This window comes from Carcharodon carcharias, chromosome 25, assembly GCF_017639515.1.
Source record: "Carcharodon carcharias isolate sCarCar2 chromosome 25, sCarCar2.pri, whole genome shotgun sequence".
Classification (NCBI taxonomy): domain Eukaryota; kingdom Metazoa; phylum Chordata; class Chondrichthyes; order Lamniformes; family Lamnidae; genus Carcharodon; species Carcharodon carcharias.
Window position 1 is genome coordinate 46164163 of NC_054491.1, and position 17877 is coordinate 46182039.

The 17877-nt window shown below is 48.2% G+C and overlaps 1 protein-coding gene across 5 annotated transcripts in view; it reads right to left on the reverse strand.

Annotated features, from left to right (window-relative positions):
- Window positions 1–17877, reverse strand: part of tespa1 (thymocyte expressed, positive selection associated 1) — a 91790-nt gene that overhangs the window by 16562 nt on the left and 57351 nt on the right. For all 5 annotated transcript variants that reach the window (XM_041174623.1, XM_041174621.1, XM_041174624.1 and 2 more), the window contains 3 exons: window positions 6881–6920; window positions 4818–4868; window positions 2037–2129 (listed from right to left, as the gene is read on the reverse strand). In XM_041174623.1, the coding sequence (XP_041030557.1) occupies window positions 2037–2129; window positions 4818–4868; window positions 6881–6920 (184 nt within the window). The remainder of the gene's footprint in view (window positions 1–2036; window positions 2130–4817; window positions 4869–6880; window positions 6921–17877) is intronic.

Genomic DNA, 17877 nt, shown 5'->3' on the forward strand with positions numbered 1-17877 from the left:
TCTGTAGTTTCTTGATTTATTGAACACTAGTACAAAATTAGCAATCCTACAATCCTCTATCCAATGAGGATTGAAATATTGTGACCAATGCCTCTGATATGTCAATATTTGCTTTCTTCAGCAACCTAGGATGCATTTCATCTCTATCAGGTGACTGACCAACATTTGGCAATGATTTTATCTTAGTATCTTCACTATCTATAATCTAAGCTTTTCCCCTTTTAAAGTAACCTCACATTATCCTCTTCTTTTGAGGAGACTGCTACACTACATTTAATCATTTTAGCCATGTCCTCTGCATTAACTAGCTAACTGCTTTACATGTTTATAAAATGTTTTAGGGTTCAGTTTAATTTCTCATTACCTCTCTCTGCCTCCTTTCCAATTATAATATAGAACCATAGAAAAGTTACAGAACAGAAGGATGCCATTTGGCCCATCTTGTCCATGCCAGCCCGAGGACACCCAGGTGCCCTTTTTAATCCCACCTTCCTGCACCCGGCCCATGGCCCTGCAGCTTACAGCACTTAAGGTGCAGATCCAGGTACTTTTTAAAAGAGTTTAGAGTTTCTGCCTCTACCACCAACTTGGGCAGTGAATTCCAGACACACACTACCCTCTGCGTAAAAAAAGTTCTTCTTCATGTCCCCCCTACACCTCCTGCCACTTATCTTGAATCTATCAGCATTAAGAGGCTCACATTACTTTTAAGCTCCATCTTTCTCTTAATATAATTGTAAAAACCTGCAGTATCCCTCACAAGCTTTTCTCTCATATTCCTAACTTCCAGCTTTTGCTACTTTCTGATTTTTCATTTGATGTTCTTTGTATCTTTTCCAGTAATTAGGATCTCTACTTATCTTTGTCTTCATGTAAGTCATTGTCAATGATGGGGGAGCCAAATACATGAGTGAAAAAGAAAAAGCTGAAGCATTTACAACAATCTTTAACATGAAGTGTTAAGTGGATGGCCCACACCAGCCTCACCCTGAGGTTACCAACATCACAGACGCCAGTCTTCAGCCAATTCGATTCACTCCATGTCATATCAAGAAACGTGTGATATGTGAAACCAAAAAACCTACATTGGATACATCAAAGGCTATAAACCCTGATAACATCCTGCTGAAGACTTGTGCTCTGGAACTAGCTGTGTCCCTAGCCAAAAACTTCCATTACAACCTCAACGCTGGAATCTACTCAGCAACATGGAAAGTTGTTGAGGATGTTTCCAATCCGGTCAATTCCTGCCCCACCAGTCTAGACTCAATCACCAGCACAGCAATGAAAGGTGTCATCAACAATTATACCAAGCAGTACTTACACAGCAATAACCTGCTCACTTCCTGACTCCTGGAATCCTGTCCACTATCTACAAGGCACAAGGCAAGAGTGTGATGGAATACTCTCCACTTGCCTGGATGAGTGTAGCTCCTACAACACTCAAGAAGCTTGACACCATCCAGAACAAAGCAGCCCACTTGATTGGCACCTCATCCACAAACATTCACTCCCTCCACCAACGTGCTACAGTAGCAGCAGTGTGTACCATCCACAAGATGCACTGCAGCAACTCACCAAGGCTCCTTAGGTAGCGCCTTCCTAACCCATAACCACTACCAACTAGAAGGACAAGGGCAGGAGACACATGGGAACACCACCGCCTGGAAGTTCCCCTCCAAGTCACTCACCATCCTGACTTGGAAATATATCGCTGTTCCTTCAATGTCACTGGGTCAAAATCCTGGAACTCCCTTCCTAACAGCACTGTGGGTGTACCTACACCACATGGACTGTGGGGGTTCAAGAAGGCAGCTCACCATCACCTTCTCAAGGGCAACTAGGGATGGGAAATAAATGCTGAACTTATCCAGTAATAATTCTACACAGGATATTATGGTCAATATCTGCCTCATTCCATGTATTGATAATGGAAACCTAGGTGCCTTCTCACCTTTAGATGATTATCGGTCATTTCGGGGCTTTTTACTTTTAAGAAATCAAAGATGACACATAAATGATAGTTATTCTCTTACCTGGAAACTGCTCCAACTGTCCCTTCAGAGACAATAGTTGAGACCTTGCTCCTGCCCATCTGAAAAATCTGTTGATCCTTGGTCACTTGGAAACTGTAATAGATAAGAGGCAGGCTCAGGGTTAGTATACAGGTAGGGACGGTGTTAGTGTACAGGTAGGGACGGTGTTAGTATGCAGCTAGGGACGTTGTTAGTATGTAGGTAGGCTCAGGGTTAGTATACAGCTAGGGACGGTGTCAGTATACAGCTAGGGACGGTGTCAGTATACAGCTAGCGACGGTGTCAGTATACAGCTAGCGACAGTGTCAGAATACCGGTAGGGACAGTGTCAGAATACAGGTAGGGACAGTGTCAGAATACAGGTAGGGACAGTGTCAGAATACAGGTAGGGACAGGGTCAGTATGCAGGTAGGCTCAGGGTCAGTATACAGATGGGGACAGTGTCAGTATACAGATGGGGACAGTGTCAGTATACAGATGGGGACAGTGTCAGTATACAGATGGGGACAGTGTCAGTATACAGATAGGGTCAGAGTTTAATATTGAAACGGGCTCAGTGTCAGCACGCGGACGGGCTCGGTGTCAGCACGCGGACGGGCTCGGTGTCAGCACGCGGACGGGCTCGGTGTCAGCACGCGGACGGGCTCGGTGTCAGTATACAGATGGGGACAGTGTCAGTATACAGATGGGGACAGTGTCAGTATACAGATAGGGTCAGAGTTTAATATTGAAACGGGCTCAGTGTCAGCACGCGGACGGGCTCAGTGTCAGCACGCAGATGGGCTCGGTGTCAGCACGCGGACGGGCTCGGTGTCAGCACGCGGACGGGCTCGGTGTCAGCACGCGGACGGGCTCGGTGTCAGCACGCGGACGGGCTCGGTGTCAGCACGCGGATGGGCTCGGTGTCAGCACGCGGATGGGCTCGGTGTCAGCACGCGGACGGGCTCGGTGTCAGTATACAGATAGGGACAGTGTTAGTACATAGACAGTGTTATTGCAAGTTCACAGATAGGGTCTGTGCTAGGACACAGATAATGTTAGGTTTAATACATAGAGAGGGTCTGTGTTATTACACAGATAGGGTCTGTGGTTAGTACACAGATTGGGTTTGTGTTGGTATACAGATAGGGCCAGTGTTAGTACAGGATAGGTTCAGTGTTAGTACACAGATTATGGCAGTGTTAGTACAGAGATCGGGTCTGTGTTATTACACAGATATTGTCACTGATATTACACTGATAGAGTCTGTGTTAGTGCACAGGTGGTGTCAGCATTAGTACACAGACATGGACATTGTTAGTAAACATATGGCATCAGTGTTAATACACAGATATGGTCAGTGTTAGCATACAGATGGGCTCAGTGGTAGTATAGAGATAGGGTTAATGTTAATATACAGGTAGGGTCAGATTTAGTATAGATATAGGTTCAGTGTTATAATACAAATGGGGTCAGTGTTAGTATACAGATAGGGCCAGTCCTAGTATGCAGATAGTGTTAGATTAATTACACAGATGGGATCAGTGTTAGTACACAGACGGGGTCAGTGTTAGTACACAGACGGGATCAGTGTTAGTACACAGACGGGATCAGTGTTAGTACACAGACGGGATCAGTGTTAGTACACAGACGGGGTCAGTGTTAGTACACAGACGGGGTCAGTGTTAGTACACAGACGGGGTCAGTGTTAGTACACAGACGGGGTCAGTGTTAGTACACAGACGGGGTCAGTGTTAGTACACAGACGGGGTCAGTGTTAGTACACAGACGGGGTCAGTGTTAGTACACAGACGGGGTCAGTGTTAGTACACAGACGGGGTCACTCTTTGTACACAGACGGGATCAGTGTTATTACACAGACGGGGTCAGTGTTAGTACACAGACGGGGTCAGTGTTAGTACACAGACGGGGTGAGTGTTAGTACACAGACGGGGTCAGTGTTAGTACACAGACGGGGTCAGTGTTAGTACACAGATAGCGTCAGAGTTAGTACACAAATAGCGTCAGAGTTAGTACACAGATAGCGTCAGAGTTAGTACACAGATAGCGTCAGTGTTAGTACACAGATAGCGTTAGTGTTAGTACACAGATAGGGACAGTGTTAGTACGCAGACAGTGTCACATGTAGTACATAGATAAGGCCAATGTTAGTACACAGAAATGCTCCTTGTTAGTACACAGATAGGGTCAGTCTTAGAACAGATAGGTCAGAGTCAGTGCGCAGATAGTGTCAGAGTCAGTGCGCACATAGGGTCAGCGTCAGTGCGCAGATAGTGTCAGAGTCAGTGCGCACATAGTGTCAGAGTCAGTGCGCACATAGGGTCAGTGTCAGGGCGCACATAGGGTCAGTGTCAGGGCGCACATAGGGTCAGTGTCAGGGCGCACATAGGGTCAGTGTCAGGGCGCACATAGGGTCAGTGTCAGGGCGCACATAGGGTCAGTGTCAGGGCGCACATAGGGTCAGTGTCAGGGCGCACATAGGGTCAGTGTCAGTGCGCACATAGTGTCAGCGTCAGGGCGCACATAGGGTCAGCGTCAGGGCGCACATAGGGTCAGTGTCAGTGCGCACATAGGGTCAATGTCAGGACGCAGATAGGGTCAGTGTTAGTATGCAGATAGGGTCAGTGTCAGTACGCAGATAGGGTCAGTGTTAGTATGCAGATAGGGTCAGTGTTAGTACGCAGATAGGGTCAGCGTTAGCACGCAAAGAGGTCTGGTGTTAGGACTCAGGTGGGGTCAGTGTGACTGATGAGGACAGGATGTTCTCACAACCTGACATACCTGGAGTTTGAGTTTTCAAGGCTTCTCAATGGTTTTGTTTTGCCCTCAGACCTATCCACAAGGGGATAAATGATTAGTGAAAGCCTGCATGTCAGTCCTGAGGAACATAACTGTACCATGACAACTTTGTTTCACTTAAAGGAAGGACTGCCATTTCGATAGAAAATTTCACAAGCCTGTGTGGTCTTTAGAGTTGACTAGAGCCTTAGGCATTACAGTTACTGCTACAATGTAGGACATTGGCAAGCTCACACAAACTGGACTTCAGAATGACCAGATGAAGATATTTGATTAATGTTGGTTGAGGGATAAATATTGGCCAGAACGCCAGATGAACCATACTGCTCACCTTCAAATATTATCATGGGCTAATTTACTTCCATTTGAGAGGACAGACATCAAATGCAAAAGGAAACAACTCTGACAATGCAGCACTCCCTAGTTACTGCCCCTCCAACAGTGCAGCACTGTCTCAGTACTGACCCTCTGACAATGCAGCACTCCCTCAGTACCGACTCATTCAGTACTGTCCCTCCAACAGCGCAGCATTCCCTCACTACTGACCCTCTGACAGTGCAGCAGTCCTTCAGTAGTGAGCCTCCAACAGTGCAGCACTCCCTTATTAAAGGATAAGTGGAGAAAGTGGGAACAGGATATTGAGTTGGATGATCAGCCATGATCATAATGAATGGTGGAGCAGGCTCGAAGGGCTGAATGGCCTACTCCTGATCCTTGTTTCTATGTTTCTATTACTGACCTGCCAACAATACAGAACTCCCTCAAAACTGCCTCCCTGACAGTGTAGCACTCCGTCTGTACTGATCCTCCAACATTGTGGCATTGCATCAGCACTGACCCCTCCGACAGTGAGGAACTCCCTCAGTACTGTCCCTCCAACAGTGCAGCATTCTCTCCGTATTAACCTTCCAACACTGCAGCACTCCCTCAGTACAGGCCCTCCAACAATGCAGCACTCCCTCAGTACCGACTTGCTGAAAGTGCATTATTCCCTCAGTACTGACCCATTGACCATCAGCAGTCCCTCAGTACTGACCCTCCAAGAGTGCAGCATTCCCTCATTACTGACCCTCTGACAATGTAGCATTCCCTCATTACTGACCCTCGGACAATGCAGCACTCCCTCAGCACTGAGCCTCTGACAGCGCTGCGCTCCCTCAGTACTGACCCTCTGACAGTGCAGCACTCCCTCAGCACTGACCCTCTGACAGCGCAGCGCTCCTTCAGTACTGACCCTCTGACAGCGCAGCACTCCCTCAGTACTGACCCTCTGACAGCACAGCACTCCCTCAGTACTGACCCTCTGACAGCGCAGCACTCCCTCTGTACTGACCCTCTGACAGCGCGGCACTCCCTCAGTACTGACCCTCTGACAGTGCGGCACTCCCTCAGTACTGAACCTCTGACAGCGCGGCATTCCCTCAGTACTGACCCTTTGACAGTGCGGCACTCCCTCAGTACTGAACCTCTGACAGCGCGGCATTCCCTCAGTACTGACCCTCTGACAGTGCGGTGCTTCCTCAATACTGACACTCTGACAGTGCAGCACTCCCTCAGTACTGACCCTCTGACAGTGCAGCACTCCCTCAGTACTGACCCTCTGACAGTGCGGTGCTTCCTCAATACTGACACTCTGACAGTGCAGCACTCCCTCAGTACTGACCCTCTGACAGTGCAGCACTCCCTCAGTACTGACCCTCTGACAGTGCAGCACTCCCTCAGTACTGACCCTCTGACAGTGCAGCACTCCCTCAGTACTGACCCTCTGACAGTGCAGCACTCCCTCAGTACTGACCCTCTGACAGTGCAGCACTCCCTCAGTGCTTCCTTGCCAGTTTCAAGGTACATTTTCAGCTCTCGTGTGAGCTTTGGATACAGAGGAAATTGTGCTACCTACTGAGCCATGGCTGACCCCTAATCTGTTCCCCTGGTAGCCCCGTGAGAATGGCACCACCTTATACAACTCTCAGCTGTACTGACTTGCTAAAATCATTTTCCTGGGTGTAGGAAATGTAATGAGAGAGAATGCAAAGGCCTGTACTTACTGTGTTGTGATTGGCTGTGTTGGACTCTGTAACAGGATGGCTAGGGATGAGAATGCACAAAGTTATTCACTATTATAAGAGAAAGTCATTCTAAAGAACAACCCCAAACATGAAACATTCGTCCTGTATTTCTCTCCGCAGGTGCTGCCTGACCTGTTGAGGATTTCCAGAGTTTTCTGTTTTTATTTCAGATTTGAACATCCACAGCATTTTTCTTTTTTTTTTACAATTCCTGACCTTCCCACAATTTGAGGATAAATCTTGAATTGAGGGTATCCTCTGCATTTGGAGGCAGGAAGCCCATTTGATGTAAGTCTTTGCCCCACTTGCTTTGCTCATCAACAGATTGACTCATTCAATTGAAACATTCTGGCCTGAGTCAGTGATCAAACTCCCAAAGTGTTCAGTTATAGGTGTTGGTTGTTGGACACAAAGAATAGGAACCGATTGCTCAGAACTTTAGAGATTGACAGGTTACTTACATATTCCCAGAGTAAAAGGTGTCAGGGGTATTGAAATACAGTCAGAAGACTTATCAAAGACAAGGCTTTTGGTGAATGTCATTTAGTTATTTGTAGAAGTAACTGGTTGGTGGTGGTGTGCTGTGGATATGGATTTTTGGAAGACATTTGATAAAGTATCACATAATAAATTAGTAGAAAAACAAAAGCCCATGGGGTTCAAGGGATGTTGGCAATGTGGGTAAGAAATTGGATAAGGAATAGAAAGCAGAGAGTGATGATGAATGACTGCTACACTGGAGGGAGAGCAATCCTAAGAGATTAGTATCCACATCTCTGTTCTTTCTGAGATAAATATTAATGACCTGGATAATTGTAAAATTTGCAGATAATGTGAAATTTGGAAAAGTAGTAAACACTAAAGGAGGCAATAACAGGCTTCAAGAAGACCGAGATGGACTGTTGAAATTGTCAGACACATTGGCAGTTCAAATTTAATGAAGAAGTGAAACATTTTGGAAGCAGAAATGAAGGAAAAGCAACAGAAATTAAATGGCACAATTTTAAAGAGGATGCAGGAACTGAGAGACTTTACGGATGTAAATGCACAAACCTCTGAACAAGATAAGTTGAAAAGATTGCTAAAAAGAACCAGAGGTGATCCTACATTAATACATGACTCAAGTCTGAAAGCAAGGCATTGCTGAGCCTTTTATAAAACACTGGTTAGGCCCAGCCAGGGTAATGGCCCAGAATTTGCTGTAACTGCTCACAGCACATTCGTTACTCTGACATTGGCCCATTTAATCTCCATGATAGTGTACATTGCAAATTGCAGTCAGTAGGAGTTAGAATCAGTGTGTTGCCAACTACAGTGCATCTGATTGAAAAGGACAAGCAACTGCACATCTCTTCAACCAATTACTTTGAAGAATTATGAAATTAATAGCACAAAGATTGAGTCGGAATAATTAATTCAATGGCAAATCAGATATAGAAAGCGAAAAAAGAGGGAAAGAAAGACTAGATTAAACTCAACAGACAAAAAGTAACAGAGAGGAAGATGTGAAAATAAAATATAAATTTCCTCCAACAACAGTTAAAACCTGATGTAATGAGACTCCACACTTGTAGTACTTAGGAGCTGCATCTATTTGCAACACTGTGGGCTGGACTAGATTTCTGATTGGTCCCCTTAGAAGATGATATACACCCAATAGTTTATCAATATTGTCTATAATGTGTAATTTTATTCTGGGTGGGGTGGAGTAATTCAATGTTCTCTGCAATTTCCAACCAGGACAAAGCAGCCCGGGTGATTTGCACCCCACCCACCAACTTAAACACATGCTCTCTCCTGCCTTACAGTCACTGCAGTGTGTGTACCATCTACAAGATGCACTGCAGTGTGTGTACCATCTACAAGATGCACTGCAGTGTGTGTACCATCTACAAGATGCACTGCAGTGTGTGTACCATCTACAAGATGCACTGCAGTGTGTGTACCATCTACAAGATGCACTGCAGTGTGTGTACCATCTACAAGATGCACAGCAGTGTGTGTACCATCTACAAGATGCATAGCAGTGTGTGTGCCGTCTACACGATGCACAGCAGTGTGTGTGCCATCTACACGGTGCACTGCAGTGTGTGTGCAATCTACACGGTGCACTGCAGTGTGCATGCCATCTACAAGATGCACAGCAGTGTGCGTACCATCTACACGGTGCACTGCAGTGTGTGTGCCATCTACACGGTGCACTGCAGTGTGCATGCCATCTACAAGATGCACAGCAGTGTGTGTACCATCTACACGGTGCACTGCAGTGTGTGTGCCATCTACAAGATGCACTGCAGTGTGTGTACCATCTACAAGATGCACAGCAGTGTGTGTACCATCTACAAGATGCATAGCAGTGTGTGTGCCGTCTACACGATGCACAGCAGTGTGTGTACCATCTACAAGATGCATAGCAGTGTGTGTGCCGTCTACACGATGCACAGCAGTGTGTGTACCGTCTACACGATGCACAGCAGTGTGTGTACCGTCTACATGATGCACAGCAGTGTGTGTACCATCTACAAGATGCACTGCAGTGTGCGTGCCATCTACAAGATGCACAGCAGTGTGTGTACCATCTACAAGATGCACAGCAGTGTGTGTACCATTTACAAGATGCACTGCAGTGTGTGTACCATCTACAAGATGCACAGCAGTGTGAGAACCATCTACAAGATGCACAGCAGTGTGTGTACCATCTATAAGATGCACAGCAGTGTGTGTACCATCTACAAGATGCACAGCAGTGTGTGTACCATCTACAAGATGCACAGCAGTGTGTGTACCATCTACAAGATGCACAGCAGTGTGTGTACCATCTACAAGATGCACAGCAGTGTGTGTACCATCTACAAGATGCACAGCAGTGTGTGTACCATCTACAAGATGCACAGCAGTGTGTGTACCATCTACACGGTGCACTGCAGTGTGTGTACCATCTACACGATGCACTGCAGTGTGCGTGCCACCTACAAGATGCGCAGCAGTGTGTGTACCATCTACACGGTGCACTGCAGTGTGTGTGCCATCTTCATGGTGCACTGCAGTGTGCGTGCCATCTACAAGATGCGCAGCAGTGTGTGTACCATCTACAAGATGCACAGCAGTGTGCGTACCATCTACAAGATGCGCAGCAGTGTGTGTACCATCTACAAGATGCATAGCAGAGTGTGTGCCGTCTACACAATGCACTGCAGTGTGTGTGCCATCTACAAGATGCACAGCAGTGTGTGTACCATCTACAAGATGCACAGCAGTGTGTGTACCATCTACAAGATGCACAGCAGTGTGTGTACCATCTACAAGATGCACAGCAGTGTGTGTACCATCTACAAGATGCACAGCAGTGTGTGTACCATCTACAAGATGCACAGCAGTGTGTGTACCATCTACAAGATGCACAGCAGTGTGTGTACCATCTACAAGATGCACAGCAGTGTGTGTACCATCTACACGGTGCACTGCAGTGTGCGTACCATCTACACGATGCACTGCAGTGTGCGTGCCATCTACAAGATGCGCAGCAGTGTGTGTACCATCTACACGGTGCACTGCAGTGTGTGTGCCATCTACATGGTGCACTGCAGTGTGCGTGCCATCTACAAGATGCGCAGCAGTGTGTGTACCATCTACAAGATGCACAGCAGTGTGTGTACCATCTACAAGATGCGCAGCAGTGTGTGTACCATCTACAAGATGCATAGCAGTGTGTGTGCCGTCTACACGATGCACAGCAGTGTGTGTGCCATCTACACGGTGCACTGCAGTGTGCATGCCATCTACACGGTGCACTGCAGTGTGCATGCCATCTACAAGATGCGCAGCAGTGTGTGTACCATCTACACGGTGCACTGCAGTGTGTGTGCCATCTACAAGATGCACTGCAGCGTGTGTACCATCTACAAGATGCACAGCAGTGTGTGTACCATCTACAAGATGCACTGCAGTGTGTGTACCATCTACAAAATGCGCTGCAGTGTGTGTACCATCTACAAGATGCGCAGCAGTGTGTGTACCATCTACAAGATGCGCAGCAGTGTGTGTACCATCTACAAGATGCACTGCAGTGTGTGTACCATCTACAAGATGCACAGCAGTGTGTGTACCATCTACAAGATGCACAGCAGTGTGTGTACCATCTACAAGATGCACAGCAGTGTGTGTACCATCTACAAGATGCACAGCAGTGTGTGTACCATCTACAAGATGCACAGCAGTGTGTGTACCATCTACAAGATGCACAGCAGTGTGTGTACCATCTACACGGTGCACTGCAGTGTGTGTGCCATCTACACGGTGCACTGCAGTGTGCATGCCATCTACAAGATGCGCAGCAGTGTGTGTACCATCTACACGGTGCACTGCAGTGTGTGTGCCATCTACAAGATGCACTGCAGTGTGTGTACCATCTACAAGATGCACAGCAGTGTGTGTACCATCTACAAGATGCACTGCAGTGTGTGTACCATCTACAAGATGCACTGCAGTGTGTGTACCATCTACAAGATGCACAGCAGTGTGTGTACCATCTACAAGATGCATAGCAGTGTGTGTGCCGTCTACACGATGCACAGCAGTGTGTGTGCCATCTACACGGTGCACTGCAGTGTGTGTGCAATCTACACGGTGCACTGCAGTGTGCATGCCATCTACAAGATGCACAGCAGTGTGCGTACCATCTACACGGTGCACTGCAGTGTGTGTGCCATCTACACGGTGCACTGCAGTGTGCATGCCATCTACAAGATGCACAGCAGTGTGTGTACCATCTACACGGTGCACTGCAGTGTGTGTGCCATCTACAAGATGCACTGCAGTGTGTGTACCATCTACAAGATGCACAGCAGTGTGTGTACCATCTACAAGATGCATAGCAGTGTGTGTGCCGTCTACACGATGCACAGCAGTGTGTGTACCATCTACAAGATGCATAGCAGTGTGTGTGCCGTCTACACGATGCACAGCAGTGTGTGTACCGTCTACACGATGCACAGCAGTGTGTGTACCGTCTACATGATGCACAGCAGTGTGTGTACCATCTACAAGATGCACTGCAGTGTGCGTGCCATCTACAAGATGCACAGCAGTGTGTGTACCATCTACAAGATGCACAGCAGTGTGTGTACCATTTACAAGATGCACTGCAGTGTGTGTACCATCTACAAGATGCACAGCAGTGTGAGAACCATCTACAAGATGCACAGCAGTGTGTGTACCATCTATAAGATGCACAGCAGTGTGTGTACCATCTACAAGATGCACAGCAGTGTGTGTACCATCTACAAGATGCACAGCAGTGTGTGTACCATCTACAAGATGCACAGCAGTGTGTGTACCATCTACAAGATGCACAGCAGTGTGTGTACCATCTACAAGATGCACAGCAGTGTGTGTACCATCTACACGGTGCACTGCAGTGTGTGTACCATCTACACGATGCACTGCAGTGTGCGTGCCACCTACAAGATGCGCAGCAGTGTGTGTACCATCTACACGGTGCACTGCAGTGTGTGTGCCATCTTCATGGTGCACTGCAGTGTGCGTGCCATCTACAAGATGCGCAGCAGTGTGTGTACCATCTACAAGATGCACAGCAGTGTGCGTACCATCTACAAGATGCGCAGCAGTGTGTGTACCATCTACAAGATGCATAGCAGAGTGTGTGCCGTCTACACAATGCACTGCAGTGTGTGTGCCATCTACAAGATGCACAGCAGTGTGTGTACCATCTACAAGATGCACAGCAGTGTGTGTACCATCTACAAGATGCACAGCAGTGTGTGTACCATCTACAAGATGCACAGCAGTGTGTGTACCATCTACAAGATGCACAGCAGTGTGTGTACCATCTACAAGATGCACAGCAGTGTGTGTACCATCTACAAGATGCACAGCAGTGTGTGTACCATCTACAAGATGCACAGCAGTGTGTGTACCATCTACACGGTGCACTGCAGTGTGCGTACCATCTACACGATGCACTGCAGTGTGCGTGCCATCTACAAGATGCGCAGCAGTGTGTGTACCATCTACACGGTGCACTGCAGTGTGTGTGCCATCTACATGGTGCACTGCAGTGTGCGTGCCATCTACAAGATGCGCAGCAGTGTGTGTACCATCTACAAGATGCACAGCAGTGTGTGTACCATCTACAAGATGCGCAGCAGTGTGTGTACCATCTACAAGATGCATAGCAGTGTGTGTGCCGTCTACACGATGCACAGCAGTGTGTGTGCCATCTACACGGTGCACTGCAGTGTGCATGCCATCTACACGGTGCACTGCAGTGTGCATGCCATCTACAAGATGCGCAGCAGTGTGTGTACCATCTACACGGTGCACTGCAGTGTGTGTGCCATCTACAAGATGCACTGCAGCGTGTGTACCATCTACAAGATGCACAGCAGTGTGTGTACCATCTACAAGATGCACTGCAGTGTGTGTACCATCTACAAAATGCGCTGCAGTGTGTGTACCATCTACAAGATGCGCAGCAGTGTGTGTACCATCTACAAGATGCGCAGCAGTGTGTGTACCATCTACAAGATGCACTGCAGTGTGTGTACCATCTACAAGATGCACAGCAGTGTGTGTACCATCTACAAGATGCACAGCAGTGTGTGTACCATCTACAAGATGCACAGCAGTGTGTGTACCATCTACAAGATGCACAGCAGTGTGTGTACCATCTACAAGATGCACAGCAGTGTGTGTACCATCTACAAGATGCACAGCAGTGTGTGTACCATCTACACGGTGCACTGCAGTGTGCGTACCATCTACACGATGCACTGCAGTGTGCGTGCCATCTACAAGATGCGCAGCAGTGTGTGTACCATCTACACGGTGCACTGCAGTGTGTGTGCCATCTACATGGTGCACTGCAGTGTGCGTGCCATCTACAAGATGCGCAGCAGTGTGTGTACCATCTACAAGATGCACAGCAGTGTGCGTACCATCTACAAGATGCGCAGCAGTGTGTGTACCATCTACAAGATGCATAGCAGTGTGTGTGCCGTCTACACGATGCACAGCAGTGTGTGTGCCATCTACACGGTGCACTGCAGTGTGTGTGCAATCTACACGGTGCACTGCAGTGTGCATGCCATCTACAAGATGCACAGCAGTGTGCGTACCATCTACACGGTGCACTGCAGTGTGTGTGCCATCTACACGGTGCACTGCAGTGTGCATGCCATCTACAAGATGCGCAGCAGTGTGTGTACCATCTACACGGTGCACTGCAGTGTGTGTGCCATCTACAAGATGCACTGCAGTGTGTGTACCATCTACAAGATGCACAGCAGTGTGTGTACCATCTACAAGATGCACTGCAGTGTGTGTACCATCTACAAAATGCGCTGCAGTGTGTGTACCATCTACAAGATGCGCAGCAGTGTGTGTACCATCTACAAGATGCGCAGCAGTGTGTGTACCATCTACAAGATGCACTGCAGTGTGTGTACCATCTACAAGATGCACTGCAGTGTGTGTACCATCTACAAGATGCACAGCAGTGTGTGTACCATCTACAAGATGCACAGCAGTGTGTGTACCATTTACAAGATGCACAGCAGTGTGTGTACCATCTACAAGATGCACTGCAGTGTGTGTGCCATCTACATGGTGCACTGCAGTGTGTGTACCATCTACAAGATGCACAGCAGTGTGTGTACCATCTACAAGATGCATAGCAGTGTGTGTGCCGTCTACACGATGCACAGCAGTGTGTGTACCATCTACAAGATGCATAGCAGTGTGTGTGCCGTCTACACGATGCACAGCAGTGTGTGTGCCATCTACACGGTGCACTGCAGTGTGTGTGCCATCTACACGGTGCACTGCAGTGTGCATGCCATCTACAAGATGCGCAGCAGTGTGTGTACCATCTACACGGTGCACTGCAGTGTGTGTGCCATCTACAAGATGCACTGCAGTGTGTGTACCATCTACAAGATGCACAGCAGTGTGTGTACCATCTACAAGATGCACTGCAGTGTGTGTACCATCTACAAAATGCGCTGCAGTGTGTGTACCATCTACAAGATGCGCAGCAGTGTGTGTACCATCTACAAGATGCGCAGCAGTGTGTGTACCATCTACAAGATGCACTGCAGTGTGTGTACCATCTACAAGATGCACTGCAGTGTGTGTACCATCTACAAGATGCACAGCAGTGTGTGTACCATCTACAAGATGCACAGCAGTGTGTGTACCATTTACAAGATGCACAGCAGTGTGTGTACCATCTACAAGATGCACAGCAGTGTGTGTACCGTCTACAAGATGCACAGCAGTGTGTGTACCATCTACAAGATGCACAGCAGTGTGTGTACCATCTACAAGATGCACAGCAGTGTGTGTACCATCTACACGGTGCACTGCAGTGTGCGTACCATCTACACGATGCACTGCAGTGTGCGTGCCATCTACAAGATGCGCAGCAGTGTGTGTACCATCTACAAGATGCACAGCAGTGTGTGTACCATCTACAAGATGCGCAGCAGTGTGTGTACCATCTACAAGATGCATAGCAGTGTGTGTGCCGTCTACACGATGCATAGCAGTGTGTGTGCCGTCTACAAGATGCGCAGCAGTGTGTGTACCATCTACAAGATGCACAGCAGTGTGTGTGCCGTCTACACGATGCACAGCAGTGTGTGTGCCATCTACACGGTGCACTGCAGTGTGTGTGCCATCTACACGGTGCACTGCAGTGTGCGTACCATCTACAAGATGCACAGCAGTGTGTGTACCATCTACACGGTGCACTGCAGTGTGTGTGCCATCTACAAGATGCACTGCAGTGTGTGTACCATCTACAAGATGCACAGCAGTGTGTGTACCATCTACAAGATGCATAGCAGTGTGTGTGCCGTCTACACGATGCACAGCAGTGTGTGTGCCATCTACACGGTGCACTGCAGTGTGTGTGCCATCTACATGGTGCACTGCAGTGTGCATGCCATCTACAAGATGCACAGCAGTGTGTGTACCATCTACACGGTGCACTGCAGTGTGTGTGCCATCTACACGGTGCACTGCAGTGTGCATGCCATCTACAAGATGCACAGCAGTGTGTGTACCATCTACACGGTGCACTGCAGTGTGTGTGCCATCTACAAGATGCACTGCAGTGTGTGTACCATCTACAAGATGCACAGCAGTGTGTGTACCATCTACAAGATGCATAGCAGTGTGTGTGCCGTCTACACGATGCAGAGCAGTGTGTGTACCATCTACAAGATGCATAGCAGTGTGTGTGCCGTCTACACGATGCACAGCAGTGTGTGTACCGTCTACACGATGCACAGCAGTGTGTGTACCATCTACACGGTGCACTGCAGTGTGCGTACCATCTACACGATGCACTGCAGTGTGCGTGCCATCTACAAGATGCGCAGCAGTGTGTGTACCATCTACAAGATGCACAGCAGTGTGTGTACCATCTACAAGATGCGCAGCAGTGTGTGTACCATCTACAAGATGCATAGCAGTGTGTGTGCCGTCTACACGATGCATAGCAGTGTGTGTGCCGTCTACAAGATGCGCAGCAGTGTGTGTACCATCTACAAGATGCACAGCAGTGTGTGTGCCGTCTACACGATGCACAGCAGTGTGTGTGCCATCTACACGGTGCACTGCAGTGTGTGTGCCATCTACACGGTGCACTGCAGTGTGCGTACCATCTACAAGATGCACAGCAGTGTGTGTACCATCTACACGGTGCACTGCAGTGTGTGTGCCATCTACAAGATGCACTGCAGTGTGTGTACCATCTACAAGATGCACAGCAGTGTGTGTACCATCTACAAGATGCATAGCAGTGTGTGTGCCGTCTACACGATGCACAGCAGTGTGTGTGCCATCTACACGGTGCACTGCAGTGTGTGTGCCATCTACATGGTGCACTGCAGTGTGCATGCCATCTACAAGATGCACAGCAGTGTGTGTACCATCTACACGGTGCACTGCAGTGTGTGTGCCATCTACACGGTGCACTGCAGTGTGCATGCCATCTACAAGATGCACAGCAGTGTGTGTACCATCTACACGGTGCACTGCAGTGTGTGTGCCATCTACAAGATGCACTGCAGTGTGTGTACCATCTACAAGATGCACAGCAGTGTGTGTACCATCTACAAGATGCATAGCAGTGTGTGTGCCGTCTACACGATGCAGAGCAGTGTGTGTACCATCTACAAGATGCATAGCAGTGTGTGTGCCGTCTACACGATGCACAGCAGTGTGTGTACCGTCTACACGATGCACAGCAGTGTGTGTACCATCTACAAGATGCACTGCAGTGTGCGTGCCATCTACAAGATGCACAGCAGTGTGTGTACCGTCTACAAGATGCGCAGCAGTGTGTGTACCATCTACAAAATGCACAGCAGTGTGTGTACCATTTACAAGATGAACTGCAGTGTGTGTACCATCTACAAGATGCACAGCAGTGTGAGAACCATCTACAAGATGCACAGCAGTGTGTGTACCATCTATAAGATGCACAGCAGTGTGTGTACCATCTACAAGATGCACAGCAGTGTGTGTACCATCTACAAGATGCACAGCAGTGTGTGTACCATCTACAAGATGCACAGCAGTGTGTGTACCATCTACAAGATGCACAGCAGTGTGTGTACCTTCTACAAGATGCACTGCAGTGTGTGTACCATCTACACGATGCACTGCAGTGTGCGTGCCACCTACAAGATGCGCAGCAGTGTGTGTACCATCTACACGGTGCACTGCAGTGTGTGTGCCATCTACATGGTGCACTGCAGTGTGCGTGCCATGTACAAGATGGGCAGCAGTGTGTGTACCATCTACAAGATGCACAGCAGTGTGCGTACCATCTACAAGATGCGCAGCAGTGTGTGTACCATCTACAAGATGCATAGCAGAGTGTGTGCCGTCTACACAATGCACTGCAGTGTGTGTGCCATCTACACGATGCACTGCAGTGTGTGTGC